This window comes from Pterocles gutturalis, unplaced genomic scaffold (genome assembly GCF_000699245.1).
Source record: "Pterocles gutturalis isolate BGI_N339 unplaced genomic scaffold, ASM69924v1 scaffold30290, whole genome shotgun sequence".
Classification (NCBI taxonomy): Eukaryota; Metazoa; Chordata; class Aves; order Pterocliformes; family Pteroclidae; genus Pterocles; species Pterocles gutturalis.
This window is the reverse complement of record NW_010141845.1, coordinates 72,113-93,450: the sequence shown is the minus strand read 5'-3', so window position 1 is coordinate 93,450 and position 21,338 is coordinate 72,113. Positions and strand designations below refer to the sequence as shown.

The window sequence follows — 21,338 nt, the reverse complement described above, 5'->3', positions numbered from 1 at the left end:
CTCGCACTGGGGCCGGGGTGTTTGTGACACCTCGTGGCGCGATGCACGTCGTGCTGCTGCATGCCACGGGGGGTTTTACAGTGAAGTTTTAGCAACCGAGCCACGAGCGGGGTCTCTCGCCATAGGAACCCGTCAGCTTTTGTCTTTCCAGGGGTGGGATTTCATTAGAGGAGGCCACGGTGCTGAACGAAAAGGGGTCCCCGCATCACTGCGCAGAGGGTCAGGTCCCGCCGTCGGAGCTCTGGGCTGCACAGAGCTCTGTTCCCGGGTCCGGGATGCTGGAAAGGAGACCCCGCGGCACTGCTGGAGCTGCTTTCTATGAAAGCAGCACGCGTGCTGATTTCTGAAGAACATTTTTCTCTCCCGCTGTCGGTTGCATCTGTCTTGCGCACGGAGCCGTGAGGTTGGGGGAGATTTTTGTACAAAAAAGATGAAGTCGTGGAGAGGAGCTGTGAGCTGCGCAAGCACGTAAAGAGGTTTTTTGTGTTGCAAAACATCCGTCCCTGGGGTTTTTGGCACCTCTCCTTCCTTCTCCAGCTTCCAGACAGGGTCCTGGCCACCCTGAAAACCCCCAGTGGGTGCCCCAGCTCTAGGACGGGGCAGGGACCATGCCTGCCCCATGGCACATCAGTGGGACAGAGGCGTTTCAAGGAGGAGGATGGGATGCCCCTGGTGTGGCCTACATAGCAGCGGGTAATGTCAGAGCCGGCTTGGAACGTCCTGATTTCGTGCTGTTAAAGCAGATAATCCTGAGCATGGGGTCTTCAGCCCAGGAAATTGGCATTAACCTAACAAGAGCTGAGAACATGTGCAGAGAGACTCCATCCTGCCGCCTTGCTGGCTGGGGTGGCCGTCCCTCGCCAGGCACCTTTCTTTAGTAACATGCCTTCTGCCAGTGATCCAGTTAATGCTGGCTATAAGTAGGAAAGGCTGTATAAATGCTGGACATTCGAAAGGGCCCTGCTCTTGCACAAGAGTGCCAGCGTAATTAAGCTAACAGCCTAATCGCTGGCTTGTCTCTCTTCAGGAGGCTTTGGGGTTTTATTTCAAAGTGGGGATCTTGAAAGAGCACACTGGCTGTGTTTTTAATTTTATCACAGCGTTTTTTAAAATGAATGACTGTCTTGAGATTTCATATCTTTTTTGCTGGATTTTAGTTTTTGGGAGCTGGTGTTGCTACCAAAATATGTTGACTTCATGACTTTTCACCTTACTTTCCCCAAGCGGAGTGGCTGTGGCCTCAAAAATCCAATGTGTCAAAGAAGGAAGCAGTGAGGAGGAGGTAATATGTGTATAATTAGGTGCATATATTACCTGAGCATATACAAGGCTGGCTGTAAACTGTGACGTGGCCAGTGAGAGCAGCCAGTGCCGTGCATGGAGGTGGGGATGGAGCACAGATGTAGGCACAGCTCTAGTGCAGGGCTGGGAAAAGAAACCTTGTCCAAAGCCAGGGCGCCAGGCTGCTGCAGCAAAGCATCCAGGCTGCCTGGCAGACTCTCGATGTGGGAAAGTGAGATCTGGCTTGGATGATGTCCTCAGGATGCAAATAAACTGAGAATTTGGGCTTCAAATCCCAAAATGAGTTTAATCTGGACTGAAGGCCCCCTGGAGCAGAAATTTGTTGATAAAACATTAGAGCTCATAATTTTCTGGATAAGGGCCAGAGTGTGAAATGGTCTGACTCCCCTCCGGGCCCACAGAGACTCCTGTAACCTGCAAAGCAGGCTGCCATTCATGTACTCCTTTTTTCCTCCCCGTTCTTCATTTTAAATGTTGCTTGGATGTCCAGCGCACTCTGGGGGTGCTTGCTGTTGGCAGAGCTCTCTGTGCTTGTGTGGATTTCCTGGCTCCTGGGAACTGCCCACATCCCCTACAGGCTGCTGGATGCTGTGTGTCCCATGGTTTGGAAACAGAGATGTGTTGGGAAGTGCCTTGCAAGCTGTGAGGGAGTGGCTCATAAAAGCTAAGGTGTGATAGTGTTATTGCCAAATACTGGTTTTTAAAGTAAGTCAGATATTAAGGGTACTGGTAAGTCACTGAGTGGGAAGATGCCTGTTGAAGGCAGTCTGGGACAGAACTCATGCTGATAGCACAGCTGGCTCCTGAGTGATCCCTTCCAGGCTGGGATCCTGTCTGCTCCACATTTGAAAAGCGGTTTGAGCAAACCAATGCTGGCTCTGGTATAGGAACGGCTGAGTTATGCCATACACGCCCTCCAAGTTATGTTCGTTTGCTTGTCTTTAATGAGAGATTATAAGAGATTATCTTTTCCCTTATTACCTGTTGCTCAGGTTTTTGGTTTGTTGAAAGTCTAATTAACCTTCCTGCAGGAACGCTGATGTGAATGATTTTTTCCTATTTTATCTATGTGCTGGAGCTCCTCTTAGCATCTTTTTTATGGCTTGGCATCACGACTAAAGTGCCTGCAGTGTTATCTGAGGTTTCGCTGGATGGGTTTGTTGCGAAAGGAATGAGGTTTGGTTAGCAAATAGAATAAACAGTGGGTTGTTCTAACAAGAAGTGAAAAGGGATTGCCACAGGATGGCTGATGAGACTGTTGGGTAAGGCTGAAAATATTTCTCCATTTGTGGTGTTCTGCTCAAGTGTCTGGACATCTTGATTAGAAACATTATGGAAATCCTCTGCTAAAAGTTCTCCTGGAAGAATTAAATAACCCTATAAAAAAAATGCACATCCCAGTGTCAACATAAAGCCATAAAACACAAAACTGCCATCAGTGCAGAGAAAATCTTGCCTCGGTGGGGACAGCCTTCCCAGAAGATGATGCTCTGCTTTGCCGATGGCTAAGCAAATAAAGCCCAGAGTTCATAAGTAGGCTGAGGAGGTTTCCATCCCCAAAATAAAGATGGGGCTACACATCCTTTCTGTGGTGTGGCACAGATCCTTGCGCAGCTCAGTGCATCACTCTTAGGCAGGAGCTGCCAGGGTGGGTTTTCCCCTGTGGGGATTGCCTGCTTGATTCGGTAGGGTGTGGGCTGCTGGGGAGAAAACAGAACTGTGATCACACAGAAATATGGTTGTGGAAGTGGGACCTCTGCAGGGCATCCAGTCCAAGCCCTGCTCGAGCAGGGTCAGCTGGAGCAGGTTGCCCAGGACCATGTCCAGCTGGGTTTTGAGTTTCTCCAAGGATGGAGACTCCACAGCCTCTCTGGGCAACCTGTGCAAGTGTTCACCCACCCTTGCAGTAAAACATTTTTTTCTTATGATTAAACAGACTTTCCTGTATTTTAACATGTGTCCTATCGTGGGGCACCACTGAGAAGGGTCTGGCTCTGTCTCCTTTGCTCCCTCCCATCAGGTACTTACACACATGGATAAGATCTCCCTGAGCCATCTCTCCCCTGGGCTAACCAGCAGCAGCTCCCTCAGAAAAGGGGGTGCATGTTTTGTCCAAAATAAAACCATGCCAAATGGTACTGCCTTTGAGGAGAAAATGGGTAGAAGCTGCTGCTTTGGCCAAGAGGCAAGGGAGAGGCTTTTCATGCAGCTGTCCCTTGCCTGCTGCTCAAGGTGTATCCCTCTGCACACAAAGTCTCCGTGGGGACAGATCATGCGGCTGGGATCTTGGCACAGCTGTAGGGTTAGCTGAGCAGAGAGAAAATACCCTCTGGAGCCACTGGGTTTTTTGAGTCTTAACTTAATTAGAACTGTTCCCATGATAAGGTTGGAGAGGCTGGGGGGGCTTGCACAGGGTTTAGGGTGGGAAGGCATGATGGGTACCAGGGCAGGGGGCTGTGGGAGCAACGAGAAGATGCCACCTCCCATCCTCACAAATGGATGCTCACAGTTCCTCCATCCTAGCTGCTCAAATAATATCTGGTGTCTTTATCAAATTCATGTGTCTGACGTCTTTGGTTTCATGGCAGCTGACTGGTTTGAACCATGGCTTGCATGGTCAGGATGTTTGCTAAGGTAAAAAAACTCTGACTGCCTTCCCATTCCCACCTGCTCCTCTACCTCCTCTCTCCCAGGCAGCACACTGGGCTGCAAGAGGGGATGCCACAGCAATGGGCACTTTACTTTGGGAAGGTAAAAGGAGGCAGCGCGATACTGCGGTAGCTAACGCTGTCTCGCCTCTCCCCCTCTCTGCAGTAACAACAACCCCTACGCCTCCTTCGGAGCCACGCTGGCACGGGACGAGGAGCAGAACCTGTGGAGTACCCCGCATGACGTGACCCACACAGAGGCGGATGATGACCGGGTGCTGTACAACATGATCGTGGTCAGGAACCAGCTGGACAAGGACTCGGAGGTGAGGCAGTGCCATTCCTTGCTCTTGGTTTCGCCGTGGACCGAGGCTCAGTGCTTTCATGGGATGCTTTCGAAGTGCCTTGATTTAAGCACCCATTAAGCCTCTATAAAGACCCCAAAGTCCCCCAGCGTGGCTCACGTAGGCATCAGGTTCTCCCATCTGCTCCATCCCCCTCCAGATTTTACCCTATGTCGGATGTGGATGCATCCATAGCCATCTGAGCACTGGTGGCTGAGCCAGGAGAGCCACCCTGAGCTGGGACGCACAATGCCCTGCAGGCATCTCTGCCACCACCACCTGCAAACCTGCACTGGTAGCACTGGGATCCCCATCTCAATTTCCTATCTTCACAGGCTGCTTTTTTTTGTCCGATATTCCCCTGGTTTGGCCTTTCCGTGGTCAGCCTGGCATTAGCCCAGCCTGCAGTGGTGTTCACCCGGCAGTGGCAGCGCCTGGAGCTGAACTGCCGCTCCAGTGACGCGTCAAGTTAAATACTCCTCTAATGGGTTATGCGTCAATTATTGAGAAGTGGAGAACTGGCACAGCTCTCAGCGCAGAAGGGAAAAATCACCACTGTTACATAAAGGCTGTTTTGCAGCCCTGATTTCCTTCGCTAAAGCACTTCGGTGTAAAAGAGATTTCAGTGGCCTGATTAGGAGCAGGCTGTAGCAAATAGTGACACATTTTCCTCTCTCTGATTGCTTTTAAGACTTCAAAATGTTTGCCAGAAAGCCTGAAGGCTTCACGTTTAATTACAGCATGATCCCACTTCATCCAAGAGACTGCAAGACTGTGACTCTTGCTCCTGTGCTAGTCCCCTTAAACCAAAAGCTATCTCTTTTGACAAGAAACCTTAAAGTCCAGAGGGGCAGCTGAAATCAAAATTACAATTTTTAAAACTTAAAATGGGATAATGCAATCCTTGTGTACAGTTGTCCAGAATCCCCTTTTTTTTTTTTTTTTTTTTTTTTGGTGAGGATTGAATTAATCGTGGTGTTTACAATAGATGGTTTTGTAACGTTTTCATGGCTGCACGTAACCTTTACTGCTATAACTGAAGATATCCTCTTTCCCCCCCCCCCACTGCACTTTTCTCTACCCTGTGATTGCTTGCCTTAGAGAAGACAGGGAGCTTCATCCAGCCTGAACTGGCTGAAGGGAAAAAGGACAACTCCGTTTGGGGGCCACACTAGTCCAGAGTTGTTGCAGAGCTTCAGAGCAGCGCTGAAGCTCTTCGTTTCAGCCTACGGTCATCTGAATGGCTTTATAGCTTGATTTAGGACTCGTTATGAGGCATCCTAAAAGCTACTGTTATTTGTAAAATGGTATAAATACCGTTTGGTGGATGGTCTGGTAAAAAGATGTCTCCCTGGGCAAAGGAGAGTTGTGTGTCAGCCCTGCTCAGGTTGCAGAGGAGAGCATCAGTTAATGGGTGAGCAGGAGAGCACTCCTGCACCTGCTTGTCCTAAACTCAGTGCTTTCTCCCTGCATGTCCCTAGGGTTTTTAGCAGGTCTGAGCAGTCACTGTGCCTGCCAGTGGAAAAGGAAAGTATAAAGAGCATGCGGCTTCCCCTCAGCAACAAATGTAAGGTCACATACCCTGTGTTTTTATGCAGTACAATTAATAAAAAAGCCTGAGGAGTACAACATCAGGCTGACTTTGAAGAAAGCCAAGACACGATACGCTTGATTTGAATTGTGGCAGAGTGCCCTTTGCAGCTATGATTTCCAACCCCTGTGCTGCCTCTGTTTTACAACTAGGGAAACTGAGGCATGGAAAGCCTGGAAAACTGCTGCAGTTTCCAGCTGCAGCTCCTTCTGGGGGACAGAACAGAGAGGGACTTGGCCGGCAAAGCCAACATTCCTGTGTTCGGCCCCAGCTGTCAAAATCTCTCCTTACTCCAGTGAGCATTTTAAAACTAGGCCAGATTGCATTGCCCTCCAATCCTAATGAGGCTTCAGCCCTGAGAGAAAGAAAAAAGTCTAATTGCAAACCAGCACTGGGCTGCAAAAGCCGTAATCTGCTTTGGGAGCTCCTCTGCTCCCAAAGTCCCAGGGGAGAGTGTGTGGATGCTGCAGGACAGGGGACAGAGGAACAGTATCTCATTTGTGTGGTGCACGAGCATTGTGAAACCATGGCTCCTTTTTTTCTTTTGGTTAAAATCAGACTTAGAGAGGAGAACTACTCCCTATATTTCTGCTCCTTCATTTAACAAAGAAATTTACGTGTGCTGTGCCCTTACTGTATGCTTTGCCATTCCCCACCTTTATTTTTGTGCTTTCCTAGCACAGGACTTTGGAAGGACCCCAAAGAGCAGGTCGCTCTCCATCATGTGTGCTTTATTTGAATGGCACCACCTTGGCATCAAACCAGTATTGTGGTTTTTTTAATTTGGTTAACCCACTTCTGCTTTCCTGGGTATTTTTTTTTTTAAGTGGTTGTTCACATAGTGACAAGGTGCTGTGAGCTAGGAGAAGAGAAGCAGTGGGCCAGGATGCAGTGGTGAGATCCCCGCAGTGCTGGAGTTTTTTTTGTGCTGGAGTTCAGCATGCATGGTCCACGACAGCCCTCTCCTGGCCGGGGCACCTCTGTGCTGTAGATTCCTGTAAATAAATAAACCAAACTGTGTATGAGAAGGGCCAGGCGCTCTGACACCGAGTGCGCCCCGTGGCTCTGTCAGTGTTCTGCATGTTAGATCATTGGTGTTGGGGCAGCCACCACAGCGCTGGTGTCCTCCCGCACGGTCAGTTCCTTGCACCTGTCATGGGGCTGGACCCACACCCGATCCACGTGGAGCCTTCCCTTCTCCCTGCCTCCTCCCAACAGCCCTGCTCCGGGAAATTTGGCAGCTCCAGCCCTAACTCGGTGTGACCTTAGCTTGTGTAAGGATGGCAGGGCTGCTCCACCCTGCTCCTTGCTGAACCAGGGCAGCAAGCTCTGGATGTGCCCTGTTTCACACGGACTTGCTCGTCCTGCTCATGCAGTGTGCTGGGAGTCATGGCTCATGGGGCCGTCGGCCATGGTGGGGCCAGCTGGAGCACACAGAGGTTGCCAAACCCATCGTGCAATAGGTACATGAAGCAAGATTCGCTGGAGCTGCCTAAAATCATAAGGACTGAGCAACATGCAGCTTCGCATTTCTCTCTGCTTGAGGCTGATGAGCAGTGTGCTTGGATGCACTTTCGGAAGCATAGTGTGGGCAGGGGAGGGTGCGCGCAGAGAAAACCAGAAAAGCCATAGCTGAAGGGCTGGCTTAAGGGAGCTGGTAAAGCTGATGCAGCTTTAGAGATCAAAGCTGTCAGCAAAGCACTTGAAGGCTGGGGTCAATGTTTCAAATATGGAAAAAATGGTTTTTTCCTCCTCCTGCCCTGTAGCATTGTCGAACCTGTTGCAGTGTAAAGTAGAACCCCAAATCTGAAGGTAAAATGAGGATCTCTAGGAAAACAGGATGTTTTTAAGATGCTGCATAGATACAGGCCAAGTCACTGTTCCAGCACAAACCCTGCTAGTGCGGAGAAAAGCGTTCTGTGGGGAAGGGAGAGTACTGTGGCTCCAGCAAGCCTCCAATGTTAACAGCAAGAGCTGGGCTTACTGGGGTTGTGTGCATGGTGTGGCAGTTGCCCTCCTCCACGAGGACCCATTTGAGGTGGCCCTGGTGCCTCGGTGTCCTCTGATGGGGAGCGTGGATTTACCCAGCTGTGGGCAGAGAGCCTGAGCTGTTGCACCAACAGTGGCTTCAGAGAAGGAGGCAGGTTTAGGGCAGCAGCACCGCAGGTCTGTGAACAGAGCCTAAAGGTGGGGTTTTTGAATTATGGCTGAGGAAAAAACACTGTTCTTATGGCTTGTTGTAAATGCAGTGTTTCTTTCTTCTTTTGGCTTACTCCCTTGGGGAAGGTGGGATCATAAACCCCACTAGCAAAGGCAATTCCTCAGCCTTCATCTCTGCTGGGGGCCTGGCTAGCAGAGCTGCGCTGACATGATCCTCCTGGCAAGCCCATTAAGGAGTTGACAAGGCCTATTTCTCTGCTTCCTTCCTGCTCTCCTACAGGATTATTCTTTTAAAAACACATTACAGAGAAGGTCAGTATTGCAGTGCACTGTTGCTGGGGCATAGAGAGGTGATGGGATTTGCCCAGAGTTGGGGATACTGGTCAGGGAGCCCAGAACTGACCTGCTTAATAAATATGAAAAATTAGTTATGAACTCCTTCATGCCCCTCTTAAAACTGAACATAATTTAAGCTTATTCTAAGCTGAGATGTTGGGCAATGGTTCAGTGGATGAACGCAGATCTAGAGCTCATCTACTTCCAATGGGATGAGGTGCAGAGCCAGAGTAGGAGCATCCGTGGACATGGTGTGGTACCCGCCTGGAACTGGTGCTTTGTGGTCCTTCCCAGATAACTGTGTTTTGACCTCACTTCCTCAAGAACTCTTGAGCAGAACAGTGACAGCAATTGCTTTCAAGGGAATAAAGCAAAAGCCTTTGGTAGAGGATTGCTTTGGCAACGTGAAGAAAGCTACCTACTAGTTAGGAAATGTCCTGTTGGACAGTGCTTGCCTGTTCTCTTGGCACATTTTTTTCCCAGAGCTCTTGGTTATGTACCAGCCTGGCTTATATTTCATGCCCAGCATTTCCTCACTTCCATTTGGCATTTGCAAATATAGTATATCACAACAGACAGTCTGGGAGGTTTTCCAGGTCAGTATTTGAAGGGCTGTGTGCTCAGAGGAGAGAGGCAGCGGGGTTTCCCTGCTGCTCCTGGGATACTCTTGATCATGCACAAGGGGTTTCCTTAAGCCCCCACTGATATATGTTGTGTCCTACCATACAGATTTAAAAGGGCAAAACTGGTTGCAAAAAACAGTGTCAGGAACTGCAAGCTGCTTTGGTTTCTTGTGGTTAATTCAGGTTTTAGTAAAAGGGTATTTTTCCTAATGGATTGATTTTGAATGCATCACTGGGATGCCCCAGTGCTGTAGAAGCACCGAGGGTTTTGGTGAAGAGCAGGCTTCTGCTCCCAGTACGGTGTGCGAGAAGCCTCCTCGCTGCTCCAGAAATTACATCTAACTAGGCAAGAGGCAAGACAGGGAATGGAGGTCCACAAGAAATGCAAAACAAAGCTAAGTTTTGGGAGAAAGCTGCTTGTTCCATGCCTGCATACAGGCTCGGACACCTCGCTGGAAGGGGCTCCGGGGGAGGCCAGCCCAGGATGCAGCACAGAGGGCAGTTTGGTCCAGCCTTGCTCTGCCCAGGGCTGCCCAAGGACCAGTGTGCCCTGTCCTCCATCTCACCGGTGCGCTGGTACGCTGCAGCGGTCCCTGTCACAGCTGCAGCGAGGGCTGAGGGAGAGCAGGTTTGGTGCTGAGCCCCAGCTGCCTGCCCTGGGGCTGCCTGACCAAATGCTACCTCTGCAGGTCACCTCTTGGTGACTCATGGGATGTGACTGGGGAACACCCTCCCCAAGTCTCTGATGTCGCCCATTCCTGTGTGGAGACAGGGGAAGTTCAAGCTTTGCTCTTCTTCTGCTGTGCAGTTAAAGGGAGATGCTTTTTAGATTATTTTTTGGGATGGAAAGATGCTCTTTTTTTTTTTTTTTCCCTCATTAAAGCAACACAAAGGACAAGCCCCTGCCCACAGCATTTTGGATGTCTCTGCTACAAGGAATTGCCTGGGAAAACTTGGTGTTTTCTGAGGCTGATGGAGAACAGAGCCTAAGTACTTTTAAGAACTCAGCCCATCCTCCCCCTGATAATCTCTAGTTTGTAGTTTCTTTCCAACTGACAACATGTGCAGCAGCATCCTCCCAGCTTTCTCTGGAGAAGCAGGAATACATCCATCTCCACACTCAGGCACAAGAAGTACCACTAAAACAAGAGGTCCCCCCCCAGGCATCACTGTTAACATAATTTTCTGCACCAAAGCTGCTCCTTTGCACACTCCCAAATTCTTCCTCACCAGCACACTGTTAGACATCCTCCAGGACTAAATATGCACTGGATTTGCTTCCATAATGCAACTCAGTAACTATGACGTACAAGAAAACCATAACCTAGATTGCCTTATAACAAAAATAGACAAGGGAGAACGCACTGCTGTTAATCCAGAGGAAATCAGGAGCAGATTCCCTGCGTGCTAAGCACTGCTCGCTGTTCAGCTTAGTGAGGAGTCTGGCTCGCTACCATGGGGGATGAATCCCCGCAGCCCAGTGCCAGCAAGCCATGTTTTGGGGAGAGGAGCATCTTTCCCACTCCACTGGCTCACTAATTCAGCAGCATGAAGCGTGCCTGGAATCACAGCAGCTGTGTTGATCGATGGCGTGCGTTAAAGCACTTGTTTATCTCTGCAGGAGGGCAGAGACACACAGCTTATTTCCCCACCAGCATGCCCAGACTGGTTTGCTCTCCTTTCTGCTTATACCGTGGGGTCATGAGCAGTTTCTGATGCACCGTGCAGCCTTTATTCAATTTCTTTAAAATTTCCAAGGTTGCAATAAACTTCCCACAAAGTTTCCTTTAAGTAAAAAAAAAAAAAAAAAATCTTTTTCACTGAGAGGCACTCAATTCCTAGCTACGACCTGGTTTCACAAGAGAGAGAGGAGTCTTGTCCCTGCCTCCTCTCTCTAGCAAAGGGCTGAAGAGGCATTTTGGTGCCTTGCACTGGCAGCCAGGTGCCCTCCTGTGCAAACACTAGAGCTGTTTTCAAGTGCCGCTGCAGTCAAGAGAGAAATGGAGCACTGATTAGCAAAGCTCATTGTGAGCAGCAACACAAAGCTAAAAATGAAGGAGATTTTGCTCTCTGGGAGGATGAGTGGTGCAGAGCGAGTGGCTGCAGGCGGAGCTGCATTTCCCCTGCTCTCCTGACCCGAATTCACCAGTGCCTTAACCCTGCTGGCTGTTTCTTTCAAAGTGTAATCTCCAAGGGGTTCCTGCAGCTATTGCTGAACAACAAGAAAACAGGCTCGTCATTTAATTCTCTGCAGTCATGGCATGTCAGCTGGGTTCAGGAAAAAAACACTAAGAAGTCTCCAACACTTCATCAAATCTAGACAACTCTTTAAGGCACCAGGTATCGGAAAAACAGTGGAATTTCTAAAGCACAGCCTATCTTCCTGGGTATTATTTAAACCTTTTGAACCCAGCATGTCACGTAGGAAAATCCCAGGGAGATGGCACAGATTAACACCCGTTTATCCTAGAAGAGTCCATCTGTGTAATCCGTTGCTGAGAAATGACATTAATTAAGGTTGTTAGTGCAGGGAAGTTATTTGAGTGATGTTATGACCTGCTGCGTGGGTGCTTCCGTGAATGCATCCTTTCCAGTGTGTGCATTGATTAAACTCAGCTAGGAAAAATACTCCTGGTTTTCTTGCAGAATACATGCATTTCCACAGGAACACATACTTGTACAGATGTGTTTAATTGTGCTGGTGTAACTTTAATAAATAACCTCAAAACCTTCCCCTTTAGACAGCATCCCATTATGCAGATAGAAAGCTTGAGGTTAAGTGTAAAGATTTAATCTGTAGAGTTAAGTGAGGCATTAACTGTAGCAACTAACATCACCAAGAATAGTTATGTCAGATGACTCCAGCTCAGCCCTTAACCATCCACGTGCATCCTTCTTCTCTGATATTTAAAAAAGGGTACCCCAGCCTTTAAAAAAAAGCCAATTTTTCTTGTTTTCAGTACTTTTGAAAACCTGCCTACTCCAGTTAAATGCCAAACAGACCGCTGAGCAGTCGGGCGAAGCTGCTGTATATGGGACCAAACAGAGAACACTGACTTCTTTTCAAACTTTTAGTTTCCCATGGGCTATCATCAGCTGTAAGAAAAGGTGCTGTGCCAGTTTAACTGCAAGGATATGAAAATAAGGTGTTGCAATAATTTATAGAAGGTGATTATTAATATGTGGTCGTGCTTTCTCAAGCTGTTAAAAGCTGAATAAGGTATTCGCACGATCTCAGGTTTTGATGCTAGCAGGGGTGTCAAGGTTTGGGGTAAAGGGCTTTGGAGCAAAGAGGCTGAAGTCTCTCAAATGAACTACATTTGGAAGTTCATGTTGCTCTCCAGTCTAGGACAGCGTTATAATTTCCAGCACAGAGCTGGAATTATATTCTCCCTGTCTGACTGCAGAGACCACTTTGGTCATCAGCAGTGCCTCAGGTAAATTCTGTGATCTGATTTTAAGGTGACTGGAAGCCGGTTTTGTACATGCAGAGAAGATACAGAGATGCTGTACCAAATGTCAAGCTAAACTATTCTAATCAGTCAGTATAATTTCTTCTAGGGACACCAGCAGCGTGGCCATTGACCTTCACACACCAATCCCTCAGTGCCAACATCAACAGTTCAAATCCGGCTCATTTTCTAAAAGTTGAAATTCCTAGAAAAGCAGCAGAGACCTCTCCACATGCAAATGACTGAGTGTCTCTTATCCCTTTGCTTTGCAGGAATGGCAAAAGCTCAACTATGATATTTATACCTTACGGCAGACTCGAAAAGAAGTGAGAAGCAGGTGGAAGCACATTTTGGAGGATTTAGGTAAGCGAGAGGACCAAAGGATGTCATTGCTGTTGTACTGAATGAGAGATCATGATGTTTGAGGATGGGAACAGCTCCACAAAATCAGGCTGGTAAAGGAGAAAGGGAGGAAAATAAAGCCAGGTTGCTGAGCAATGCCATCAGGTAGCCCACACGGCAGCTGAGAGCCTGTGGGAAGCTCCCCAGAGCTCAGGCACAGCTGGGAGGAGATGGGGCCACTGTGTCTGCAGGCATGTCAAAAAGCCCACGAACCACGATCAGCGGGAGAGCCTTTCAAGCCCGTAATAGCACGTATGCTTATCCATTTCAAGCTTCCTTGTGCAAACTTAGCAGGGATACCTGGGAGTTCACCCTGGGTTTTTCTATTTTCCTTCCTTAGCCCATGCCAGATGATCAGAGCTAAAGCACCCACTTTGTTTGGTCCTTAGTGAATTTGAAATATTCTTTCACCAAATGAAATTGCTCAACAGTGGCGCCCCTACTCCTGCTGGTTCCTAGCCTGCAAACAGTGAACTGCACCCATCAGTCCTATGTGCTCAGCTGCTGCTCCTCTGGAGAAGGCAGCAGCGGGTGTGACCTGGTTTTCCCAATTGCATTGCACTCACCGCATGACACCTGGGACAAGGAGATGTGCTGTGCAGGCACATCAGCTTGGTGACTTGCATCATGCTCTGGAGGTGGTTGGCAGTTAATGAGAGGAGGATGTGTGAGTTGAGCACGCTTATTGGGCTGTTGAAGGATATTATCACTGGGAGCAAAAGTGATGGGAATCTCAGCCACTCCTGCCCTACCTGCTGTTCCGGCATCTGGATGGGAGGAACATTATAAATTCATAACTAGGTATCAGCATTCATCCTCACCCAGGCTCGCACAGCCTGTACAGACCAAACACGGGAGGGATCACTTGACACCCTTACATGTGTTACTGCACGTTGACAAAGGCTCTCCCGCATCTCCCTCACATCCACGATGGCTCCAGAGCTGTTTTGCAAAAGGTGGGGAAGCTCAAGACCAGGGATCATTTGGCCTTAACAGAGCTGGACGTGCAACCAGATGTGACACCTGCCATCATTTGTTATCTAGACCTGTTCTTTAATCATAAGACCACCATTCTTTCCCCTGTAAATGTTTTTGGGTAAGACACATCACCACCAGCTCCCTGGAGCTCCATGAAAAATTAATAGTAGCCACTCTATTTAAAGATCCTTGCATTCATTCTTGTCCCACTTTCCTTCCCTGAGTATCTTTCCTACAAGAGATGCTGACTGCTACAGGAACAATTACGCGTGCCTCCATTACTGCCCCAGGTATTTTGTCACCATTACCTCCCAAGAACATACAGGCGCAGTTGCTGGAGCGCTCAGGAAGCCCCACCAGTCCTGAAAGCTCTGGCAGCATCAGGAACTTGCAAGAGCTGAATCAGCACCCTGGCTGTGGGTGTTCACATGCCTTCTCTGGAAAATAGCAACAAACGTGCTCTGAATGTTTTTCTGATTTTTTTTTTTCCCCACTAGCAAGCTTATACCTGCCCCAAGTGCAGACACGGAGCATGCCTCAGGGAAGTGCTAGTTTGTTTCAGCGAGTAGGGAATACAGCAGCCCAAGGTGGAGGGAGAATAAGGAACCTTGCAAGGACCTAGAGGGCTCAGGGATGATCCTGCCTGCGTGTTTGACTCCTTTCTGTAACACATCTCTTTGCCAGGTTTCCAGAAGGAAGCGGACTCCCTCTTGTCGGTGACCAAACTCAGCATCATCAGTGACTCCCAGAACATGGGCAAAGCCCGGGACATCCTGTTAAAGCTGTCTGAAGAGACGAACATCTTCCCCACCAGCTGGGAGCTTTCTGAGCGCTACCTCTTTGTGGTGGTGAGTAGCTCCGGGCGTGCCTTCTTCCCCACTGCCCCCATCTCAGCACGTGAGCTCAGATGGAGGGGAGCGGATAGGTGTGAACTGCACCAAAGGATGTTCAAATACATGGTGGCATCTGGGGTGTCCCCATCAGATGTTGTGCTTGTAGCTTGGCTGTTGAGCTTCCTTAGAAATGTCAGCGCTGTAGCACCATAAATTTGCCCGGCCAAATTCCTTCAAGCCTGCGTAACTGGGTGTTCTAGCAGCTCGTTACCAAAGTGAGAAAAGATTAGACCTGGTGCCTGGCTTAACCTATAGCAGCCGCGGAGGGAGTACCCTGACCAGGGAGCTGCCCAAAGCATCTTGTAGTGACTGTAAATCTCCATTGCTTTGGCAGGATCGTCTCATAGCTCTGGATGCTGCAGATGAGTTCTTCAAGATGGCCAGTGTGGTGTATCCAAAGAGACCCAATGGGGGAAGAGTGGACAATAGCCAGAAGACCCTGCAGTGCGTCTCCGTGGCGATGCCCTGAGGAATGTGCCTCGCTGGTGTCAGATGGACAGCGGGTTTCTTTCCCTCTGGGACCGGGCTCCTTTGCCAAGGGGTTTGCCCAAGTAGTGCCACTCCTTGCTCTCCTGCAGAGAAATGAGCGGGCTGGTCAGCGCAGAGCGAGGAGGTCAGCGAGCCATGCCCCACCGGGAGGGCACAGGAAGGCAGACGCTGGCCCGGAGGTGCTCCCGAGCAGAAGGGAGCAAGAACTACCCTAGCATAGCCCCAGTGGGAGACTGCTCGCTGAGTAGTGTGTGCTATAGGCACAGGAGGAACCTGCTGTACAAGGTGTTGCTACCAGTAGCTGCAAAATTTGAGATGCGTCTAGTTACAAATGCTGCAAGGAGATCCACATTTCCACCTTCTGCTGGTACCTGCCACTGTCCCCTCCCTCGACCCTGCTAGCCAGGAGGACCAGAGAGGAAGAAAAAAATACCTCAGTCATCTACAACTCCGTGACATTTCTCTGTGCACTCATCCTCGTCATCCCCAGCCTGTGGCAGCCCTGCTGGGCTGGTCCCAGGGGATTTGGCAAAGAGGCAGGAGCAGTGCATAGCAGCGCTGGGCGGCAAAGCCTTGGAGCAGCGTCGCAGTTGGGTGCTCTTCCTGACATCTTAAGGTAGATTTTAGGAAGGTGCCAAGGTCAGCCCTGCTGAGAATTTGGCTCCTGTAATATCCTCAGATTGGTTGGCCAGCATCTTAATATCTGAAAGTTTTGGTCTTAATTGCATAACAAACCCCCACTGGAAAGCTACATGTATTGTCAATATATACTGTCCCTGCTGTTAATGAAGATTTTTAATGAACACCCTTTATATCTTGGGGTTTTTTTGTCTGTTAATAAGCAATAATTTTAAAACACTGGATTTGATCTTTTAAAAACAAGTGGAAGTTCTTCACTGGTTAACAGATGTGCTGCTAATTGGCCAGTTGAACATGCTGGTTACACAGGACTTCCCAAAATAGCAAAACAGAGCTTTTATTTGTTTATACCTACAGTGTTTGAAATATATATTTATATTTATGAATTGTTTCTGTTTGTCAGTCTTCCTGGGAAACATTTTTGTCAACTCAGGACATCAGTGAAAACTGAGTTTAATAAACAAAACACATTACAAATGCAACATTTCTTACTCTCTCTGTAACCCTATTCAGGCAACAACTTTATCCTGAGTGCTGATATCAGAAGGGCTGGGGTATTTGTAGAGCATAGGCCTGTGCAACCTGTTCTCTGCACACTTACCATTGCCATTGATTTGCAAGAGTAGGGTCATTTGCCAGCCTAAGACCAAAGTCTTCTTAGGAGACCATGGGGATTGAATTTAATTTCAGTGAGATTTGGAGTTAGGTGCCCAGTTCCCATTGACTTTTTTTTTTTCTTTTAGCTTAACAGTTCTTAGCTGAATTTACTGAAGTTCAGCTGCGCTTTGGAAAACCTCGATGTTTTTATAGAAAATAAACTTCAATGCATGGCAGCTCCAGGGTCCGATGTGAACAAACTGTTGCAGAACAGAAAGATCCAGCAGTCCAAGGAACACCATGCCAAAGTACATGATAACCACCCAAAAATCAGCCCCTTGGGATGTTACCGCTTCATAGTACTACGTGTTACATAAAACCACCTGATGAGTTTCTAAATCTCTTGGGTGAGAAGAGATAGCTTGTTAGCTGTGGTGCCGCTTGTTTTGGTGATGGAGGTCAACATTAAGCAGAGCCTTTGCAGAAACACCCCTTGCTGTCACTTGTAGCTGTGAAACCGGTTCTGATGTCAACAAAACAACTGTTTTGCAATTGTTAAGCAATGTGTCATGACTTAATAGGACAGCAGCTGGCTAACAGAGACAATAATTGGGATCTCTGAATGAGTTTAGCTACTGAAGTAAGACCGGGTGCAGCCCCAGGGAAGGGCAGGAATTACTTAATAGGACAGCAGCTGGCTAACAGAGACAATAATTGGGATCTCTGAATGAGTTTAGCTACTGAAGTAAGACCGGGTGCAGGGGAAGTGCCGAGTTTCTGAGCACAGCCCCAGGGAAGAGCAGGAATTAACAGTGGGGTTGGATCAGAGTGGCCAGCAGGGCGGAGGAGCCAGGCCTGGGGGCTTGTACCTCAGATTATGTACTGACCACAACACAAACAGAAAACGGTCTGTCAGCCACAGCACTCAGATAAACTGGGCATGGGGGAACCCGTAACTATTGCAAAACAGACTTTGGTTAAGTATAAGGATGCAGAACTAAAAATCTGCAACCTGAAAAATGGCAGAAACCAGCAGAAATTGTTTCCATAGAAGTCTGAGCTCAAGCAATTCTGTTCATCTCAGTTGGAGGTGCTGTCTTTCACGCACTTGAGATAGAAGACTGATAAACTGAATTTCAGTTAGTAAAATGAAGAGAATAATTTGCCTTTCCTAATTTGCATAGAAATTACCAGGGAGATGCGCATCTTTAACTTTTGTTTTGCTCAGATTTGGGCTTCCTCTGCTGACAGGAGAAGGAAACACAGCTTAGTCTGTTTCCAAACAAGCCTTTGGCTGTGTCTCGGGGATGAGCAGCAGAGGACCCTCCATCTGGAACCCAGAGACAGCAGACACTCACCATGAGGTTCAGATACTGCCCAGTTGCCTATTGATACTTGCCTGCCAGAGCTGTTTAAAAGATGTATTTAGGCTCTATCGAAGGAAAAGTTACCTATGTCTATACCCATGCTCCTGGGCAGCACTTGCATTTTGAGTCTCAAATTGAGAACATGAGATTAAACTGAGGAGACGTTCAGATGGTAAAGACAAGTCACACAGACAGCTGAGCATCACACCCTGGAGCTGTTGCAGCACAGACTGTCATAGGCCCCTGGGTAGACAGCCTGCCTCACCAAATGGACCAGGGCACCTCATTAGGAGCAAATTCCTCTCTATTGAGAAAGATAGAATAAATATTTCATAAAACACACAAATCTCAAACAGCATCCAAGTCAGAGGCTCCCTGGTGATGCTGCGTCACTACCCTGGTCATGGGTGGGGGGAATCTATCCTCCAACGAGAGCGATGACTTTCTTTACTAGAAGGAAGTTTGGGTTTCTCTCTGCTGCACCATCCAGACCTCTAGTTGTCATTCATATGGGCTTGAGTCTCCCACATGGCCGGTATCACTCCTGGAGCCTACATTTCTCAGGTGCCACTAGGTACCTGTGTGTGGGGAGCCAGATGCTGCCCGTGCCCAGCGAAGCCTGCCAGCAGCCTCTTGGGAAGCGGTGGCTGTAAGAGAGCTCAGCGAACACCAGGTGCCACTGTTCCTTTAGCCATGCTGCAGCATGCCGAGGGAAATCACGTTTGCAATGCAGGGGAAATTTTTCCAACCTTTCCTTGCATGCATCAGGTCTCTCAAGGCTGCAAGAACTGGATTTCTGTTAAAGGTTGGGGTTTAGATATTTAATAATTGCTCTGGCACTGTCCAGGAGACAGTGGTGAGCCCATCTCTCTTTCAAAAGTTTGCAGAGCTGGCACCAGGGACTCTGCTCCTGCTTGGAAGTGCCACTCGGTGTGGGGCTGGCTGCTGCAGGAATTAGCATGTTCATGAAGAACATTTATTTTCCTGGACAGAAGGTGACTTTGCCCCACCTTCCTTAGCCAGGAAAGGAAAAATACCAAGAAATCTTTTAAATGAACAATGTGAGAGGGTTTAAAGTATATCTGGGTTCACTTAGCTTTCAGATACTTTTTTCTCAAACAGACTTAGTATTTAACTAATATTTCAACTGGAAAGAAAGAAAAGGAAAAAAAAAAAAAGACATTTTTCATCCATCCATAAGCCACAGACATGTGCCACTTGGGTTTCCTTTTCCTTTGCCACAATAGAAGCAGACACAACTAGCACAGTTCATGTGATAACTTGAAAGCGATTACCACTGCATACGAATCAGGGTAGCTTCTCCAAAGTCAAGAAATCTTAATTTACACCAACTGATGGTCTAAGCTTTACCTTCTAACCAGTGCCCAGCTGGTGATTTCAGATGCTGCGTGTGTCAACCAGGCTGTTGAACAAACCTGTCAAAATGCTTGTGGCTTGTCAGCGGCCACTATGCTGGTTTAATAGTGGCTAAACAATGTATTTTAGTTTTTTGGGTCATGGGGAACAACACTGTAGGGTTGCCTTCCTCTAAATCAAAGCTGGAATTATGTATGGGGCAATTGCTGTCTGTAATAGAGACCACCTAGAAACAAAAATCAATTTACAGACAATCTTGACTGTGCATGTGTGCACATCGTTTCTTCTCTCTATTCCAGATTTTCATAGGACATACATCATGAATTTGGCAGGATGAGAAAAAAAGTCATGGTGGAAATTCAGCTGTGATCTGTAGGACAGGCAGAAGGTGGCAGTGCAGGTGTTTGGTAACGGCTGGAGCAGCAGCAGGCGAAGGAGATGGGAGGCAGTGGCCTGAAAGGAGTTGGGCTTTCCATTTTACTTGTTATGGATGTAAATCACACCGTAACTTCTGATAAATAATGAGAATGGACATGGGAAAGAAAACTGTCATCTTTTAAATTTCAGCTATAGGAAAAATTACCATTTCAAACCACTCGGTTTCAATAATTTCTAATGTTAGAAATTCCAACACTTACATACTCTTCCTGGAGGGAACGCGTGTACTTTTCTAATCTAATGAGGATCAGTAACGTTGAGTGACTTACCACAAAATAGCTGTCCAAAAGCATTTCTTTGAAGACAAACAACCATTTTTGCATAGGGAGTCCTTGTTAGGCAAGTTACGGATTATCAGAAACATTTATTTGGCTTACAAATTGCAGACACATCCATAGGGGAGCTACCCTTGCACAAGGGAGGTCATGGGGAAATCTGCTCACTGGCCCCTCCTAAATGCCCTAAGCAAAGACTTGCATGGCCAAAAGCTTGTCTGGTTTTTCTATCAGTTGGTCTAATGAAACATACCACCTCTCCCCATAAGCCTTATCCTTACCCTTTAAGGAGAACAGTCATTTTTCAAAGTGGTGATAAATTCAGGTGACTATTTTGTCTTACTTGGATTAGGAAAGGAAGATGCCATGGAGGCTGTGGGCACCCTTGACATGAAAGGATCCCAGCAGCATTAAAATAAACAGATTTAGGCAGCCAAAACCAGCCAAAGAAGTAGAGCCATATCAAAGGAAAGACAAGAGGGCAGCAAATAGAGGCAAATAGGCACAGCCCAGCCACCACCCAAGAAAAGGAAAGAGTATTTGGGAGGTGGAGAAGGTTGTGTGCCATGGGTACAGTGTTGGTGCCAAAATATATTGGGATGGTGAGGCAAAATGCGTCATTTGGGTAGCACCAGGAGGATGAAATGTGTTTGTTTATGCCTGAATAACCATAATTAAAAACCCTGTTTGATGATAGCTCACCAGCGGATCAGAAAGAAGAGATATTTACAAAAATATGTGTTACCAAAAGTTTATCCTTTCAAGAGTGGCAACTTTATATCTGTTAAGTTGCTGGGATTCTTTCCGTTGGCTTTAACAGGGTTTGAGTCAGACTTCTGAGACAAACACCCGGTCAAATCCAGACACCACTGAAGTTGAAAACAAAACTTCTGCCAGCTGCCCATCGATTCCTCTTCTGCATCAAAATCTCAAAAATAACAAGGATGGTTTATGAAAAGATTTCCACAAGTGACGAGAAGATCTACCTGTACTTGTCTGGAGGAAGAAAATAAAGCCCAAACTATTTCTCATGGGGAAAACTCAGGTTGGAGGGGACCATGGGAGGTCATCTCAGCCAACCTCCTTCTTGCTTGAAATAATCTCTCTCCTTTTGAAAAAGCTGTGAACAATTTGTGTGGAAAACATTATTGGCATACCAAATATTTCACCTAGCCAAAGACGTAGTGGTTGGTACAAAGGAAATACATTAAACTTTTATTTTTTAATTAAAAAAGTGAAATAGAAAACCTGTGAAACTCATCTGGAGGGCAGGTTTAGAATGAATGACTCCCCCTGTGAAACACTCCTTTGATACCTCTACAGCATTAGCTTTAAACATCCATTTCCATTCTTCCTTAGGTGAAGGAGCCCGTTAGAGGAGTGTTGGGAGCCCTGAGCCACGCGGGGTGATTCACCCCACCTGGGAC

At 47.7% G+C, this 21,338-nt stretch overlaps 1 protein-coding gene across 1 annotated transcript; it reads left to right on the top strand.

The window, feature by feature from the left end:
* Nucleotides 1-4,111: 4,111 nt before the first annotated feature.
* On the top strand, nt 4,112-15,198 carry MREG (melanoregulin; the record flags this gene model as incomplete). Its single annotated transcript, XM_010084173.1, has 4 exons — nt 4,112-4,276; nt 12,729-12,819; nt 14,521-14,684; nt 15,064-15,198. Coding segments are annotated over 4 exons (555 nt in total), but the record flags the coding sequence as incomplete, so codon positions are not given.
* Between the last annotated feature and the right edge of the window lie 6,140 nt (nt 15,199-21,338).